Source organism: Anticarsia gemmatalis, chromosome 13 (assembly GCF_050436995.1).
Source record: "Anticarsia gemmatalis isolate Benzon Research Colony breed Stoneville strain chromosome 13, ilAntGemm2 primary, whole genome shotgun sequence".
NCBI classification, from domain to species: Eukaryota; Metazoa; Arthropoda; class Insecta; order Lepidoptera; family Erebidae; genus Anticarsia; species Anticarsia gemmatalis.
The window spans coordinates 6,517,381-6,532,981 of NC_134757.1; the positions used below are offsets into that span (position 1 = coordinate 6,517,381).

The 15,601-nt window shown below is 37.4% G+C and overlaps 1 protein-coding gene across 6 annotated transcripts in view; it reads left to right on the forward strand.

Annotated features, from left to right (window-relative positions):
• Positions 1 to 14,354: 14,354 nt before the first annotated feature.
• shep (RNA binding motif single stranded interacting protein alan shepard) overlaps positions 14,355 to 15,601 on the forward strand; it is a 108,965-nt gene continuing 107,718 nt past the window's right edge. For 2 of the 6 annotated variants that reach the window (XM_076122227.1, XM_076122230.1), the window contains exon 1: positions 14,358 to 14,531. In XM_076122227.1, coding sequence (XP_075978342.1) covers positions 14,475 to 14,531 — 57 coding nt within the window. In that variant the 5' untranslated portion in view covers positions 14,358 to 14,474. Of the gene's footprint in view, positions 14,532 to 15,601 lie in introns of all 6 variants that reach the window. The other 4 variants (XM_076122226.1, XM_076122224.1, XM_076122223.1 and 1 more) reach the window with 4 other exon arrangements.

Consider the following 15,601-nt stretch of genomic DNA (forward strand, 5'->3'; position numbering starts at 1 on the left):
ATTATATTCACTACCTGACTCTCAGAATCTTCTAAAAGATATCGGAAAGTAAATTCTCCAACGAGTCTACCTCATCATAAACACAGATGTTAAGTGTAGGCAACTTCTGTCTTGATTGTACAAACTTTAAATAACTTTTGAGTTTACAGTGTTGTTGCGTGGGCTACGGCCAGGTGAGGCAAATTTATTCGCTTTATTAATATGCAGGTTTTGATAGGTTTATAAATACCTTACAAAGTCCACCAGCCAGCTTGCCTTGAGTTTACCGAGAGGTGCTTATGGCTATTGGTAAACACTATTCAGCATCCTATGGGTCCTCTCTGAGTTATCTGTAAGAGATATAGTTAGTTAAACATGTTTCGTAGATGTGCTATATTCGTATACACACACACATACGTGAGAGTTACTTAGAGAATAAAGTAAAAAAATGTTTAACTTTTTGTCGTCTGTACCGCTCGTATGTTAATATGACCGAGACATTCGTTTATTGTAAACGTAGTATTTATTGTTCACATGTGTAGATGTGTAGTGTGTACTAGTATGTAGTTGTATGTATATTGTAGAGAGAAGGACGGGTGTAGTCTGTATGCGCGGCTCTCCACCGAGCTCGAAACTTGAGTGGCCAACATTGTCGGCCACGCGGTGAAACTTCGTTTTTCATTTAATTTGCCCGAAACGAGTGCAGCTTACAATATTTTCAACGCTTGCAACTTTCGACTTGGTCCTTCGTTATAAATTTTATAGTTAGCTACGACCGGGCGTGTTGTACCCTTACCTTAACCATCACTTATAAAACCACCCCAACTGTAATGAATTTAGTGCCTGAAATGTCAAGCCAGTGTAGGCGACAGTTTCAAACTAAGTTTGGTGGTGCAAAGTGTTATTCGTTGCGCCGTTTCTTTTTCAGCTGTGACTCGCAATTCGGAACAGTTATAAATGATGTCATTGATAACGACGTGCGAGTAGTGATCGCTCATAATTCCTCTGCGAACATATTCGCTCGTATATAGCCGCTAACATAAATTTGTCCGATGGTATCGTCAACAGTATTGCGGACTGTACATTATTTTTATGTTCCCATAAATCCGGTGTAAGTACAATTTGTACGTAGAAGCTGAGACATAACAGTGAACGGTTTTCAATAAACAAGCTTAGCGCCGTGAAGCGTGAGCGCACGCCTCAATACTTAGGTCTGCAGGCGTGCGTGTGGAGCCGTGCAGTCGTATGTACGATGTGTCGCAAAGCCTTTTTAGTGCGGGAGTGTGGCGGAGGCTCGTTCCGGCGGACGATAAGGACTGATCTGCGGAAGACAGCGGTGCAGCGTGCAGCAGACGCGATCGATACTGCAGCGGGGCGAGCGCGCCGGCCCCCAGCCACCCGGCACCCCCAGCCACCCTCTCGAGCCGGCGGCTGAAACTTTCGCGATAAGTACGGAACTAGCGCGTGGCGTACGCAATGCAATATTGTTAGCCGGTTACGAGTCTGAAACAGCGGATATTAAGGCTACAGAGACTCTGCCGTCCCGTTTTTACATTGTGCCTGAGTTTGAAATGAATACAGAGTTACGGCGCATTGTATTAATTTTTATTATCTGCGCGTTACTACGTACTTACCATAACACGTGAATACTCCGAATAGTTTGTAGAAAGTAGTTAGGTTCCGTAAAGAAAATTGTTTGGAATAAACAGGTGCCAAACTGTATAGTCTTGGATACGTATTTTTTTTTGCTTAGTGAACCTACATACGTTAAATAAAAAATTAAACGTTTTGGCAACTTAAATTACTTGCTATTCTATTAGCATTACATAATATATAATGTACATTACATACAAAGCCTACAAACGATTTATCAGAAACTTCCCACGCGAATATCATGCAAGTATGCCTATTACTGCCGAGTTCACACATGCATTCGCCGCCTAAAATATTGCATATTACATCAATAAACCATTTTAATGACAAAGAAGGCATTTCGGTGCACCGCGTCGCAGCGAGTTGTATAAGAAAGTTGCCGGTGGTCGGCGGACGGCTAAGTTTTGCCGCGACCACGCCTCACACATACAACAGTTTGCAGCTACCCTCGCACATCTGTGACACACATCTTTTTTTTTATTTCTTACTAACAGTTCTATAATATTTGCTAGAGTTTCTGCTGACGCGAGAGATACGGAACGTTTTCATTATTTTGCTCTTATTTTTCCACAACAATGCCAACTCGAACATACTTTTTATTTTTGGGTAAAGTTTTGAAAAGTGTGTATGTATAAAAATAATGTGATATTTTTATATAATAAAAGCAATACATCAATAACGCCAGTGTTTGCTGTCGTATGCAGAAATAATCTAGCTACATATAAAAGCGCAATACAATTGGCATTCTCTCCCGCCGCCGCTTCATTAAAATGTCTTTAGTAAGGAAGTAGTATAATTTGGGAATTATTAGCTGGCGTATAATTAAAAGTTGGAGGACTACGAAACAAAACTATGAAGTAGGTATAAGTGTACGTAGAAAGGAAAACCGGAGGCGAACGAGCAACGGAAAGATCGTGATTTCTTTGACGAGATGTTAATAAATGGGGCGCTTACACCTTATAATTGGGAAAAACTGTCGCGTCGTCCTCTCAGTTACAGATGGGAATAAATCTTTATGTAGACGGGGATCGCTGGGTTCCTTTAGCTCGGTGTCGGTAACTTATTCCGAGCACGCGCTCGCTCTGTCCTCTGAATATAAGGAATATAAGGCGTTGCGGCCCATTTATTGCACGTCGACTCGCTGCCGCTAAAGATGTTCAAACTACGCTAAATAATTAATGACTAACGTCATCTAACGCAAATTTTAATTATGTTCAGGCACGGAATCGTGGATAACCGAACATTTTTGAATTGGTAATGAGAAGTAGCTGTTGGTATGTATTTCTGATAGAAAGTCCGTGGGGAATATTTAAGCGTAGCGGTATTTATTTACCAGGCATAAGGTACAATTTGTTCGCTCGGTGAATACAATGTTGGCATTACTGGTATTCGGAGGAAAATCGACAACATATGTGTTTCGTAGGGAGCAATTTTAGAAGACTGAAAGCTGAGTGGTGTACTGTTATTAGGAACGTTTAAAGATGAAGAACGTTTTAGTTGAACGTATGAAGTTTCAAATATTATAGTGATATTATGTAAAAGAGATTTTTTATTAACCAAACTATATTAACCGCGTATTTTACTATCAATCTGTTGCTGCCTGTTCGGATACTTTCGGGGGAAACCAGATTTTTTATTGACGAATAAACCTCCAATTTTCAGCGCTCCTATCTTATGAATGGGTAATGAGTAGCACGTGGACAGAACTTGTAACACTGGTTATAATTAACAGTTAGACTTATCCCCGTTTTCTGAGTATATTTAGAGGTAGTTTATCTTTTCAATTGTGTTTTTTTATATGAGTTGAAACGCTATTGAATTGATAAACTAACAGTAAATGTACCTCAGAAACCGGGGTTAAAGAGCTTGTTGCAGTGTGTAATTTTGACTGAATTACGAAAAAAGAAGGTAGGTATACTGTCATCTGACTTAATTAAAAAATATAGTCTAAGAAATATAGTAAATGGTCTAGGAGTGAGAGAGCCTGGAGAACTGTAACACAGGGCTACCCTAGTACAGTAAGTCTCTCAAAGATTTATCTTATATTGATTTGTAAAAGTGAAAAATTGTACTACCTTTGTGGAGAAATATTTTTTTTTATTAATATTTTATTATTACTTTATCTTTATCATAGAAAATGAAACCACAGGTCCATAAATCAGTTGAAAGTGTGTGTTTAGTAACGAGTGGGGTGGTGGGGTGAACACAAGACAACAGTGTATATTTACACATTGATGAGGCCCATAGCGCGGCACCGCAGGCCGGCCATAACTGCGTGGATAATAAGGCCGCGTAGACCATTTATTGCTTCCAACTTGTTCCATCCTCGAATGTAGCAATTATACAACTCGCTAAACTTATAAATCACTTTAAATACTTCACGTTTACTGCAGTGCGCTTTATGTAATATTACATTTTATATGTTTAAGAAACTCTGGAATAAAAAGCAATCATGTTGAAGGGTTAATTTAACACTTAAGGAGTTGTTTTTTAATTATGTGTAAACTTATTATTATACCTAAATATTTTTATATGCACAGATTATATTTAAAGTTTCAGCTTGAAATATGATGTCTATCATCATGATATAAATATTACAATATGAAAATAATGTTTTTCGATTATAAAACCAAAGCAACATTATAGAGCAAAAGTGTTCACGTAACTTACAAATCTACTATTCCATTACAAACGAAAACGTTTAAAATAACAGCGCTAAAAGAATAGCGTAAAGCAAAATGTACGATAGAGTTTACAAGTTCATTGCCTACGAGATCCCTAATAGTCCGTTGCTCTTTTACTCGAGTTGTACAAATTGCGCGAGATAACAATACTACGCCGGGATGTCTTTCACAGCTATAAATAATTACCGTGTGGTTATTTTCACCACGCACTGATGGAATTAATGGTACGTAATAAATTGAGATATCCTTAACGTTACGTATAAATATTATAAGGAGGGGGACAGCTCATTTCGCATTCTGTCCACATATAAGCACTTCGGTGAAAATGTGACTGGGTACAAAGAAGCTATGTTCTGTTTTAACTTATGAAACAGAAAAAATATTTCTTATTTTCATGTGTGCTGGCTAAAAGCAGAATATTTCGTTAGCTAATCAGTGTCTCCATTCTTCTTAATTTGAATTCTGCAAGGACACGGAGATAATCTCGTTTGTCGTTTAACATACAGTACGTTGTATAATACATTTTATTCTGTACAAGTTTTTGCTCACATCAGCGACCGTGTACATAAAGTGCAAAGAGCTCTCGAAAATGTGATGCAGGAAACACAAGAACATGCACTAAGTTTTATTTTTATGGCAAAGAGGAAGCTTTCTTTTTGTTGCTACTTACTTATGCATAGTTTCAGATAAGTTTGCATGAAAATGTTGTATATTCTAGCGTATGTTCGTCTTCACTAGTTCCATATTTATGGCACGCAAAATAAAATGTTGCTGCCTGTCGTCGATGGTTGATAAAAATGCAAACCGTAGCCGCGGGCTCGCCGGCTCCGACGCCCACTGAATATGGGTATCATGAGGATGGAGACAAGATTACATTTTAAGAGTGTTTACCCAGAGAGACTGCAAACAATTTGCTTAACTTGTACGAGACCGGCCGACGAAAAATCTTTCCTGAAAAGTAAGTAGTAAAATCGGGCCGTAATGGTTATTTGGGGAGTCAGGTGGCGCGGGTAGTACGTTCAGAATGTACAGATAGTAAAGCGCAGTGGAGTAGCGTCGGATCTCACCTGACCGTCAGGCGGTCGCAGGTAAACATTGTAACGTGAGCCGACCACGTGCGAAACATGTGACCTGTGCGCCGCGCGCCGCGCTCGCCGCGTACGCTCGCTGCTCGCAGATGAGATAAACAAATCCGATGACATAGGATGCCTAACACCAACACACAAATTTAATGATTTTTACCCAGTTTTATTTTATCGAATTTCCAGTGAGGAAGCGCAGTTACCGAGTTGAACCGGTGGGCGTGTTCCAGACAGTATTGATTTTGTTCTCTCTTTTCTGTCCGTCGTCCATTAGACGGGCGCGTGTGAGTGGGAGCGCGCTAGTGGTAGGAGGTCGGTGCCTAGTGTAGAGTTTCCGTGTAAAACCGGCGTCGGCTCCGAAAGGACTTAACTACGGGATGAATGAAAGCGTGTTGCGATCCTGAAGCGACGGCCGCTGTCGACGCGTCCGCTTCCGGTAAATCCGCTCTACAACTTCGTGCACTTAGTTTCGTTTAAAACTGTTCCCATAGCCCGTTCGGAAACTAAACTTGATAAATATTATGCCTAGAGGCGATGAGCACTAGAAAAATACACAATACAGATACTTACCGCATTATTTTTGCATATCAAAGGAATATCATAAATCACATGATGTAGAGATAGCGTAGTAGCCGTGAACTCTGACATACCATCAATTATTTATTTATATTCAATGAATACTCGGATATTCTTTGTAGTTTGACTTCAACGCCTGGCGAAACTACAATAAAGTTCTGAATGTCTTTAAATATTGACCGAGTGCGTGTTGAACGCACATTAGGCCTGTTTCCGTAACTGTTATAGAAACACTCGTATATTTTCGTATGTTTATAAAAAGTCATTTGAGGTTGAAAGTTATTTGAACTCGAGGTGCCATTTAGTATAACGATCATCAATCAAAATAAAATTCGTCTACATAAAAAAATATAGACTGTAGAGCGGATCGAAAAACGATTCATGAAAAGTTAATTGCATTTCTAGAGTCGTGGTTTCGACAAGGGATTTTCATAAAAGAAAACGCTTGAAAAAGATATGATCACAATAACTTTACAAGTGTATTAAACGAGCACAATATAAAAAATGTTAAGTTATAGTGATATAAGTTACGGCCAGATGCATGGATGGACCGCTGGTTTACTCACTCGCTTGTGACGTGTCGGTATCATGAACAGAATTATTCGCCAATTTATAAAAACTGTTACGTTTTTGTTTTCATACAACGATTTCTTTGTAAATATACCTTTTTATTTTTGTATACTGCCAGGAAACCATTATTTGAATCACGGCGCCTTTCGGGTAGTTCTATTCGTTAAAAATAATTATATTACTTACTTTGGAGACGTAATAATTCAAAATAATAGGACATTCAGACAAATGTATCCACTTGTATGTGTAAAAACTTTCCCCAGAAAGTAATAAATAATCCAAAAGTATTAGTCTGATAGGTTTACTTGTTAAATAGGTTTGAGAAAAGGAATTCTCGGCGACTTAAAAAGTTGGGGTGGTGGAGTATTTCCACAAATATCGGTGTGAAGAGTGCGCGACTTGCCCCCGGGACGACGGAACTTCGTATCCAATACCTCTGTGTTTTCACCCCGTAAAAATATTCATTTTGTCGTCTTCCCTCCTCGTTGTGCGAAGCATGTACGGCGTACGCATCATGACAATTCCTTATGAATAGAGCAGATTCTAAGGTCAATGTGTATTGTACACTATAATTTTATTCATTGTATTTGTATATTACTGATGCGGGGTTCGAAAAAAATGCTTTTACCCTCGGTTAGTATGGCTCTTTAATATATTGTCTGTGGTTCGCTATTTCAAATGTAGAGTTCGTTTACTTTTGTGAGATTTGTATTTAGAGGTTTCAGTTTCGCTTTACTATTAAAGAAATCTTAATTTGTGATATCTGTCTCTGTTTTTTTTATTTTAATATGTCCTTGCTATAAATATATTAAATAAACATCTATTATATCATTATCGAGAAGTCACATTGTAACAACGAGTCACAAATTGTTTTACTAAGCCGAATTCGTTATTTTATCGCAATTAGATTTGTTAATTGAGTAAATATACTTAGCGTAACGAGTGGGCAATGTTTAATTATTATCTCTTAACAAAGGTATTTCATTAGGCGAAGCTAAAACCTCTAAGAATAGCAGTTAGCTGGGTAGACAGTAAGAATAATAATCGAATCTACGGTAATAGCTCATTTCCAAGTAACAAAGGGGTCGTTCATGCGGATTGAAATCGGTAAATTGCTCTTACCTACTTGCCGTAGAGAGGTAATTATTGCTATAATTGATTGATTATGACAAAAATGTACCGCAAATTATTGCGTTGGAGTTTTTCGTTGTTCTACCTTCTAAGTCTTTTAATGGGACGGTTTTAAAATTGAATGGTTTAAGTAAAATCTAAATCTTTACGCTGCTTATTAGATTAAGGAGCTTAAAAGATTCCATTACCGCCAACTTCTTTTAAGATAAGATGTGCTTATAATAATTATATTACTGTAATTCCTACTAAGAAGGCATCTTTACTAATATACCTCTATACTAACATTTGCAGCAAGATACTTATTTGTATTGGCCGAATAACATATTTGTAAAATATTCGTATTGGCAAAATAATAATATTTGTAAAATATTTATACTGTCAAAACCAAAATTGTATTGCACTCTCAATCCTGACGATTATCCAGCTGTTTCAATGTCTAGACACTAAATAAATTCTTAATGCCACGACAAACACATGCCTTTTTAAATTTAAATTATTTATTTTGAGCAGACGTAGAGCAGTTTTAATCTTGTAGGTTTTTGTTTTGTAGAGCTAACAATAAAACTATGAGTCGTCATGACATGTACAGTATGTTCACAAACTGCCTACTAGTAGTGGTATCAGATTCGATGGTGGTTTTGTATTCAATTTAAATTCAAACACAATAGATTATAATATAACGCCACCAAAATCTGACAAGTTCACTTTGTTTCGTTATTTGATTCAGAATTAATTTGCAGACCGTGTTTTACTAGGACTATAAAGGGGCGTCCCAAAAGGTTTATTTCCGAGTCGCTTCCAATCTGTCATTATATATTCTCGATCGTGTCATATTGAAGGTAGTAGACAATTGCATCCCTCGCCGACCGCTGCAATCAATTGTTCCGGGGAGTTTGCTATTGTGGTGCTGCTTGCCATGGGGGTTAGCGCTCACTGACTAATACCTAGGTTTGCTATCTAAATTAGAGCTTAGGGAAACATTACTCTACTTAGGATGATGTATTCTACGTACGTTAGTCTCTCATAAAACAAGCGTTATCACGCTCTGTTCAGTGGTTCTTCAGTTACACTATCAAACAAGTGTGGAGGAAAATTTGCTACGTCGACGTCGCGATAATCGTTCTCACTGCAGGGTGCCGAAAATTTTCTGACAAATAAAACTACTCACTCGAAATATGAAAACAATGATCAGAAAATTCCGCTCCGTTTCCTTCCATCGAAATGTTGTTTTATATGAAAACTTGCATCGGAATTATTTTAGCTCGTAGGTACTCGTCGTATAGGCGAGGGGAGGCGATGTGTGGAGAACTTTGTAAACATTCGAGACGAGACTATTATATTACAGGTATGAATACATTCAAAGGTCGGAACCTTTTGCAGCTTTGTGCGATGAGTGAGCACAATTTAAACTTTCATCGATTTATATACCCTGCCTCGTAACAAATAAACAAGAATTTAGGTTTTCAATACATTTTTTTTGTAGAGCTCCGTCCCTAAAGCATTTTTAAAAGATTGAAACGTCAATTAAGGAGTGAAATAATCTGAAACAATAAACGTAAAGCATACGACGCCTACAACATAAGTTATGTTGAAAGATACACTCAGGGAGATAATGAATAGTGTACGTTGAGAGGCGTTTAAAATTAAGTGCTAAAAATAATTTCACTCTTATATAGTTTGTTAGTAAATTTTTACTACACATTATTTCAAAGTTTGTGGGTACTCATTCACCTGAGCGTACTGTGATGATCCTCTAAAAAGTGATGTTTATTCAAAATTCTTGCAGATAACGAGATGAAGCGGAACATTTACGTCTAATTTATACGGAGACAATGGGAGGTGGTCGCAATTAGTGAAATGGCCACTGAGAACAAACGCGTTTCCAACAAAAGAGTGGAGGCTTCGGCTCAGACAAGGGCCCTCTTTCATTTCTTCCAAATGAGCAAACTACAGTCGCTAGTAGGGAAGATTTGTTGTTCAAGAATGAAGGGCTCACGAGTGTGGCATTGTTCTTTCCGCAGCCAGTTTGGTAAGCACTTGTGTTCCGTTGTTCTAATCAAGATTACGAGGGAGACTTATTTGGTTTTACTTGTTATTTGTTTCAATACTAAGTGATGTTATCATAACACGAGTACGCACGTGTGTTGTTTGTTATTGTTCTTCTCCTTTGATAGCTCATTCCTTTGGTCGTTAGTATATTTGTATCTACATAAAATGTAAAATAGATATTAGTTCCGCTCATGTGCTACCTTTGTTGAACGGCTTTATTACTTGTGAGATATTGTTAGTGTGGTTGTAGTAAACCTAGTTTAACTAATTATAGTTTCATGTGCAGCTATGGTTTTATTTGCGTGAAGCGTTATGGCTAAATACTAAGTTATGACATCGAAAAAATATAACGCTTCTAAATACTCCCCCTCAAAGTGAAGGCGCAAAAAGAAAATCACTAAACAAGCTAGCAGTAATCGTAAATCATTTAAAGTAAAAGCAATTGGTAGTGTTATAAATCAGGTAAGTTGGACGTGCATACAATTTAACAAGTCTGTAAGTTAACAACACATTATTATTCCCCCCGGCTCTGACTGCACAACTCGCCGTAACTAGAGCTAACTATAGAAGGGGCACCTACAGCCTAGCCACCATGAAATGATGTTAGGATTTGCAGGTGTGTGTGTTCGTGGACAAGATTTAATTGGTCTATGCTGTTGTCCCCACCCGGGGTAACTATAAATTGTATATGATAAACTAGCGGTGGTCGTCACCCTCGCGGATTGGGGGTTACGCATTATTCTGGGAACGTAACGTTATTTTGGAAAAACCCTAGTACAAGTTAAACTAGCTGACTTACTAATCGTCCTAAACACGGCTATAATTTTGATGCCATTGTTTGATAAGCAAAAAAAAATGCGTGGTTATTTGAAAGATACTATTTGCATCGTGTATCTAGCTTTCAATTGCGAAACATGTTGGTACTTAGACTCTAAAACATGATGTATTTCTAATTAACAAAGTAGTTTCTTAGTTTAAGAGCAACAAGAATTTAATTGGATTTTAATGTCACGTTGGAACACTTCTAGAGGTTATTTTAAGAACTACTTTTAATAAGTCTTGCGGTGAGATGACTCATACGCGTTTTACTCATTGATCGATAACCAATTAGTCCAAAGGCCAGTATAACGAGTAATACTTGAAACCTCGCACTAGATTGTCGTTATCTGGTAGATAAATCAACAAATTGTCACGATATCTTTAGAAAAGTAGAAGAAATAGTTGTAATGAACCATGATAGATAGATCAATGACTTTATATTTAAGTGCTAGTCACCTCCTAGCTAAAATGTATACGTCCGATTTCTAAATAAACAATCAAAAATGTCTACCGTAGTGACTCGATAACAACTATGCTTCTAGCTCCAAACAAAGTAAGAGCAAAGTACGTTGTGAACGTCATCATCATTACTTATCTGTCTATTTTATCAGTTAATATGAAACATTCGATGACACAGCTACGAAATTCAATTAGAAATTGTTATTGAAACCTGATTTCGATCGTATAGCGCGCGTGATATGTTATTGCAAAAGTCTGGATACACTGATGTGATTCATTAATTAAATTTGCGATAACATGCAATCATACGTCTAAATATGTTGTTTGATTGTTTTGTGAAACGAAAAACTGTGTAACGAAGGTGTTATTATTAAAATATATATGATGTACTTATAAAATATATCGCGAATCAAATAAATGAGTTGACTATTTTGCTATCACGTCTATAAACTAGAATAAACAATGAGTATTCGACCTTAAACTGACGACATAAAATAATTTGCAGACGTACTGAAGTGTGTCTTGGTCATATCGTTAATCGAGTTTTGTTGTCTGTATCTATCATTTCCTCAAGTCGGCGCAGTGGAGCGCAGTGCCACCAAAGAGTTAAGTTTCCGTTTGCATTGACAGGCTTACACACAGGCTGAACACACACGCACACAAATGTGCAATCGTAGTGTAAATTATGTCGCAGCATCGAGCTCTGTGCGATGTGAGCTGAGACGTAGCTCATGGCTTTTTATAATCCAAGCGATGAATTAAATTAAACGACGACTAAGAGATGTTAAAAGAACTTAATCCTGGTTGAAAATCAAGTGAAAAACGTGAGCTATCGCACGGACAGATAAGGTGGAATATCACTCGCACAATTCATGCAATTTAGAAAAATATGGCATGGCCGCTAGTGGTTTATGTTGCGCAGATAAAAAATTTCAATCAGAATAACCAGTAATTGTATACTAAGGGGTTTTTCCCCGACTATACAATGAACGACCGGGGCGATCACTAACAATTTCGTATTTCGTCATCGAGTACCTATCGTTGCATGAAAAACGGCACGTTGACTCTACAACAACAAAAATATATTCTGAATTTTGTTCAAAATATCATTAACTGTCATTAACATCAATATCTCCTTTCGTCTTAGCATTACAATGTAGTTGTTACATAGACATCATTTAACGACTAAAGTCACGACAAGTTTTAAGTCGTAGCATCATAAATCGAACTTTTAGGTATACTATTCATTAGGATAATCGTAAAACACGATGTTAAAAGAGAACAATTTGCGTAGTCATACTCAATAATCATTTTAAAAGAGCAAGCCGTGAGTTTCTTGCTGTTTCTTCTCACGAGCAACCAGCTTTCTCGAAACGGACAAAAATTCAATATATTGACTATTTCAAATACTTTGTAAGAAGTTTATGACATAAAGGATATTTTGAATTTGAATTAATGTTTAATTAAAATCTGTGTTAAAATCGCTAATCGCGTTTTGGCTTACCGTGTGTTAAGCCTGCGCTAGTAAATGACACACTCGATGTTCTGATTGAATTGTTTACCTACACCCCGAGGTTTGTATAACTAACGTGATTCGTGTTCATTAATGTTTCACGTACAGATTTAAAGTTCGTCCGTTGATACCGAGAATTTATTCCGATGCCGACTCGACGCCGGTTAAATGCGACGAGTATATTTGTATTTTTAGTTCAGAGTTAATATTTGAGATTGAGATTTAGTAAAATTGTTTTTGGATTATACCTTTTTTGGATTTAATGTGTTACGTCAAATTACATGTCATTTAGGATAAGGAGATTAACAACGTATGCTTTTTGATGTTGTATTCTCAACATGTTGTATTTTTAGTGTAGGATGTAGACTGAATTAATTGTTTATGTCAAATAAACTATGGATGTCTACTTAAGCGTGGTTGATAACATTCCTGTTTTTAGTCTCGACTAAACAGATAGTATGTCCAATATGTACCTGTATCTACCTAAGTTTATTTTATCGTGGGTTTCAATCAAGCAGATGCGTAAAGTTTTTTTATTCCAGTCATCGCGTGGTATAGTTTACCGTAAACCGAATAAACCAAACATTTATATACGTATGTAAATACATAAGTCAATCTGATAGAGTTGATCAAAATGGGATAGTTGTACAGCGTCGGCCTTATAGCTTCAATTCCCGCCGGACATAAAATAATATTTGTATAGCCTAAAGATATTTGTTCCGAGTCTGGCTTTACAAGTATGTATGTGATCGGTTTGCCTAAATCGACATCCATATTCCGAGCGACGAACAAGTACAGCTAAAATACGAAGAACATTACTTACAGTGTAGCAATAACAACGCACACCAGTTATCTAACCCATAGGTATACGTACACAATCAGAAATCGAATGCCAATCACGATAAATAAAAACTGTTTCCCCAAAGCCCTTTACCCTGAAAGTTACTCGAGTCGACACACGCGAATAATGGCACAGTAATTCGTTTTTGATGTCTGTCGCGTAATATTTGGTGTGCTAATCAAAATATATTGCCCGCTCCTTTATATCGTGCGATTGCATGGCTCCCATTGTGCCACTTGCCTTTTGCCTCCTGCCACTTGCCACTTGGCATTTGGTGACGCTTAGTGACACGTGGCGTGTCTCTGACGAGTTTAATAGCCTGTTCACAGCTTCTCATATGTCTTTTCATTTCATACGACGACGGCTAAAGTACGCAGTTGATCGATTCCAACTTTATTAAACCCATATTTTGGAAACGGTATTTTCAAAATGCAATTTGTAAAGAGATTGATTCCAATTGTTAAGAAAGTGTTACATTTTGCCAACACTAATTGAGTATTTTAAGGCTTTTATAGACAATTTGAAAGGGGACCATCCCCCAAATCTGACGCGCTCCCTAAAATTTAATTGTGACTTCAAAAATCTCCATTCAAAAAGTTTCATCGGAATATGGAAAAGGCAAAGCTGTGTAACATTCGGATTGACTCCCAAAGGTTTAAAATAAATATTTGATCAGGAATACTGGGAAAGCATAAATACATTAATGTTATAGCGTACAAGTACGTTTGAAAGTGTAACTTTTAACTCAATTACAAGTTGTACTATAAATCAATCGGTGGTGGAGATCTCGCGTAACCTGTGGCGGAATGGCGTGTACGTTCAGTACGTTCACGGCTGCACGCGGCCTACGCTCGGCCGCCCCTTCGCCTGCCGTCTCACTCGGGAGCCGCTCGTCGGCTATTTTTGCGCAGACGTAACGATTGGCGTAGGTGGCGCCGTGCGGCGGAAACTCGAACGTTTTGACAGGCGGCTAAAATGGCCGCGTGAACACGCGATCTGCCACGCTGAACTTGCTACGTACGTCACACGCGAAGTTATTACTTAACGTCGGCTTATCGAACTATGTTATAGTGCTTTATCGGACTTTCTTTCGCTGATAGTTCGTGAAAACAATCAAAATGGCGCTACACCTCGAGACTGCGTTGCAGCGCAAGTTAAACTTCAAGATGACCACGGTAAGTGCATGCCGCCCGCCTAGCCGCGTATCGATCCGAGCCCTCGTGGTCGGAACATATGGTGGCGGCTACGAGAGCGTAGCACCTCATAACCTACGAACTACGTCACGTGAAGCCTGCCAACGTTTCCGCGCTGATTTTACTTACAAATGCTAATTATATTATGACTCAATTGAGTCCTTTTGATCGTATTGTATGAGATCGCTATATGTGCGTGCAAATAGGTAAATAAACACTTGTAGACGCGCTACGCCGCCGCCGACGTCCGTAGTTACATTGAACACGTACTTCGGGTATTTGAACGCGAATTTCAGGTGTATTTCTAAATATAGCCAGACGTAAACAAACTGTTTATAGTCAACGTACAATAATAGAAATGTTTAGCTATGTAAAGTAGGTTTATGTTGGGATATTGTTGAGGTACTTTTGACCGTCGGTGCCGGTACCACGTTGATGTATTTATATGTACATTGTTTTACTAACTATTAAGAGTTAACTTAATGTTAATTATGTGTAATATTTTTATATAAGATATAGGAGGAAGTATGTATAGATTGTAGGTAGTATATAACATTTACAGTTGAATGTGAATGCATTCCATGATGAGAACGCCTACGTGCCGTTGAAAGGTCACGTTATAATTTGATTAAAGTGTCGAAATAAAAGGTCACCATTGTAATTCCACGAACATTGACATGTGGTTTACTTTGCTATACACACATTATTTAATTATTATAAAACTACCCGGAAGTTTAATAAATATAGTAAATTATTAAGTTTTATGTTGCACGTGCAGTTTGTAATCGAATTGTAATATCTTATCGATACCATATAATATATCATACCATACATTATAATATTATCAATACCTAATTTAAAACTTAATAATTAATAATAACTTAATTACATCAAACCTTATTAATTAACGACCACTCGTTTAAAAGTTTTTATTTAGTAACATTATTAATTACATTATATTATAATAATATATTGTAATTAATATATAACTTAACTTGCCAAACTCATAGACGCAAAAGGTACTTTTATGACAAAATGATTTTAAAATCAAT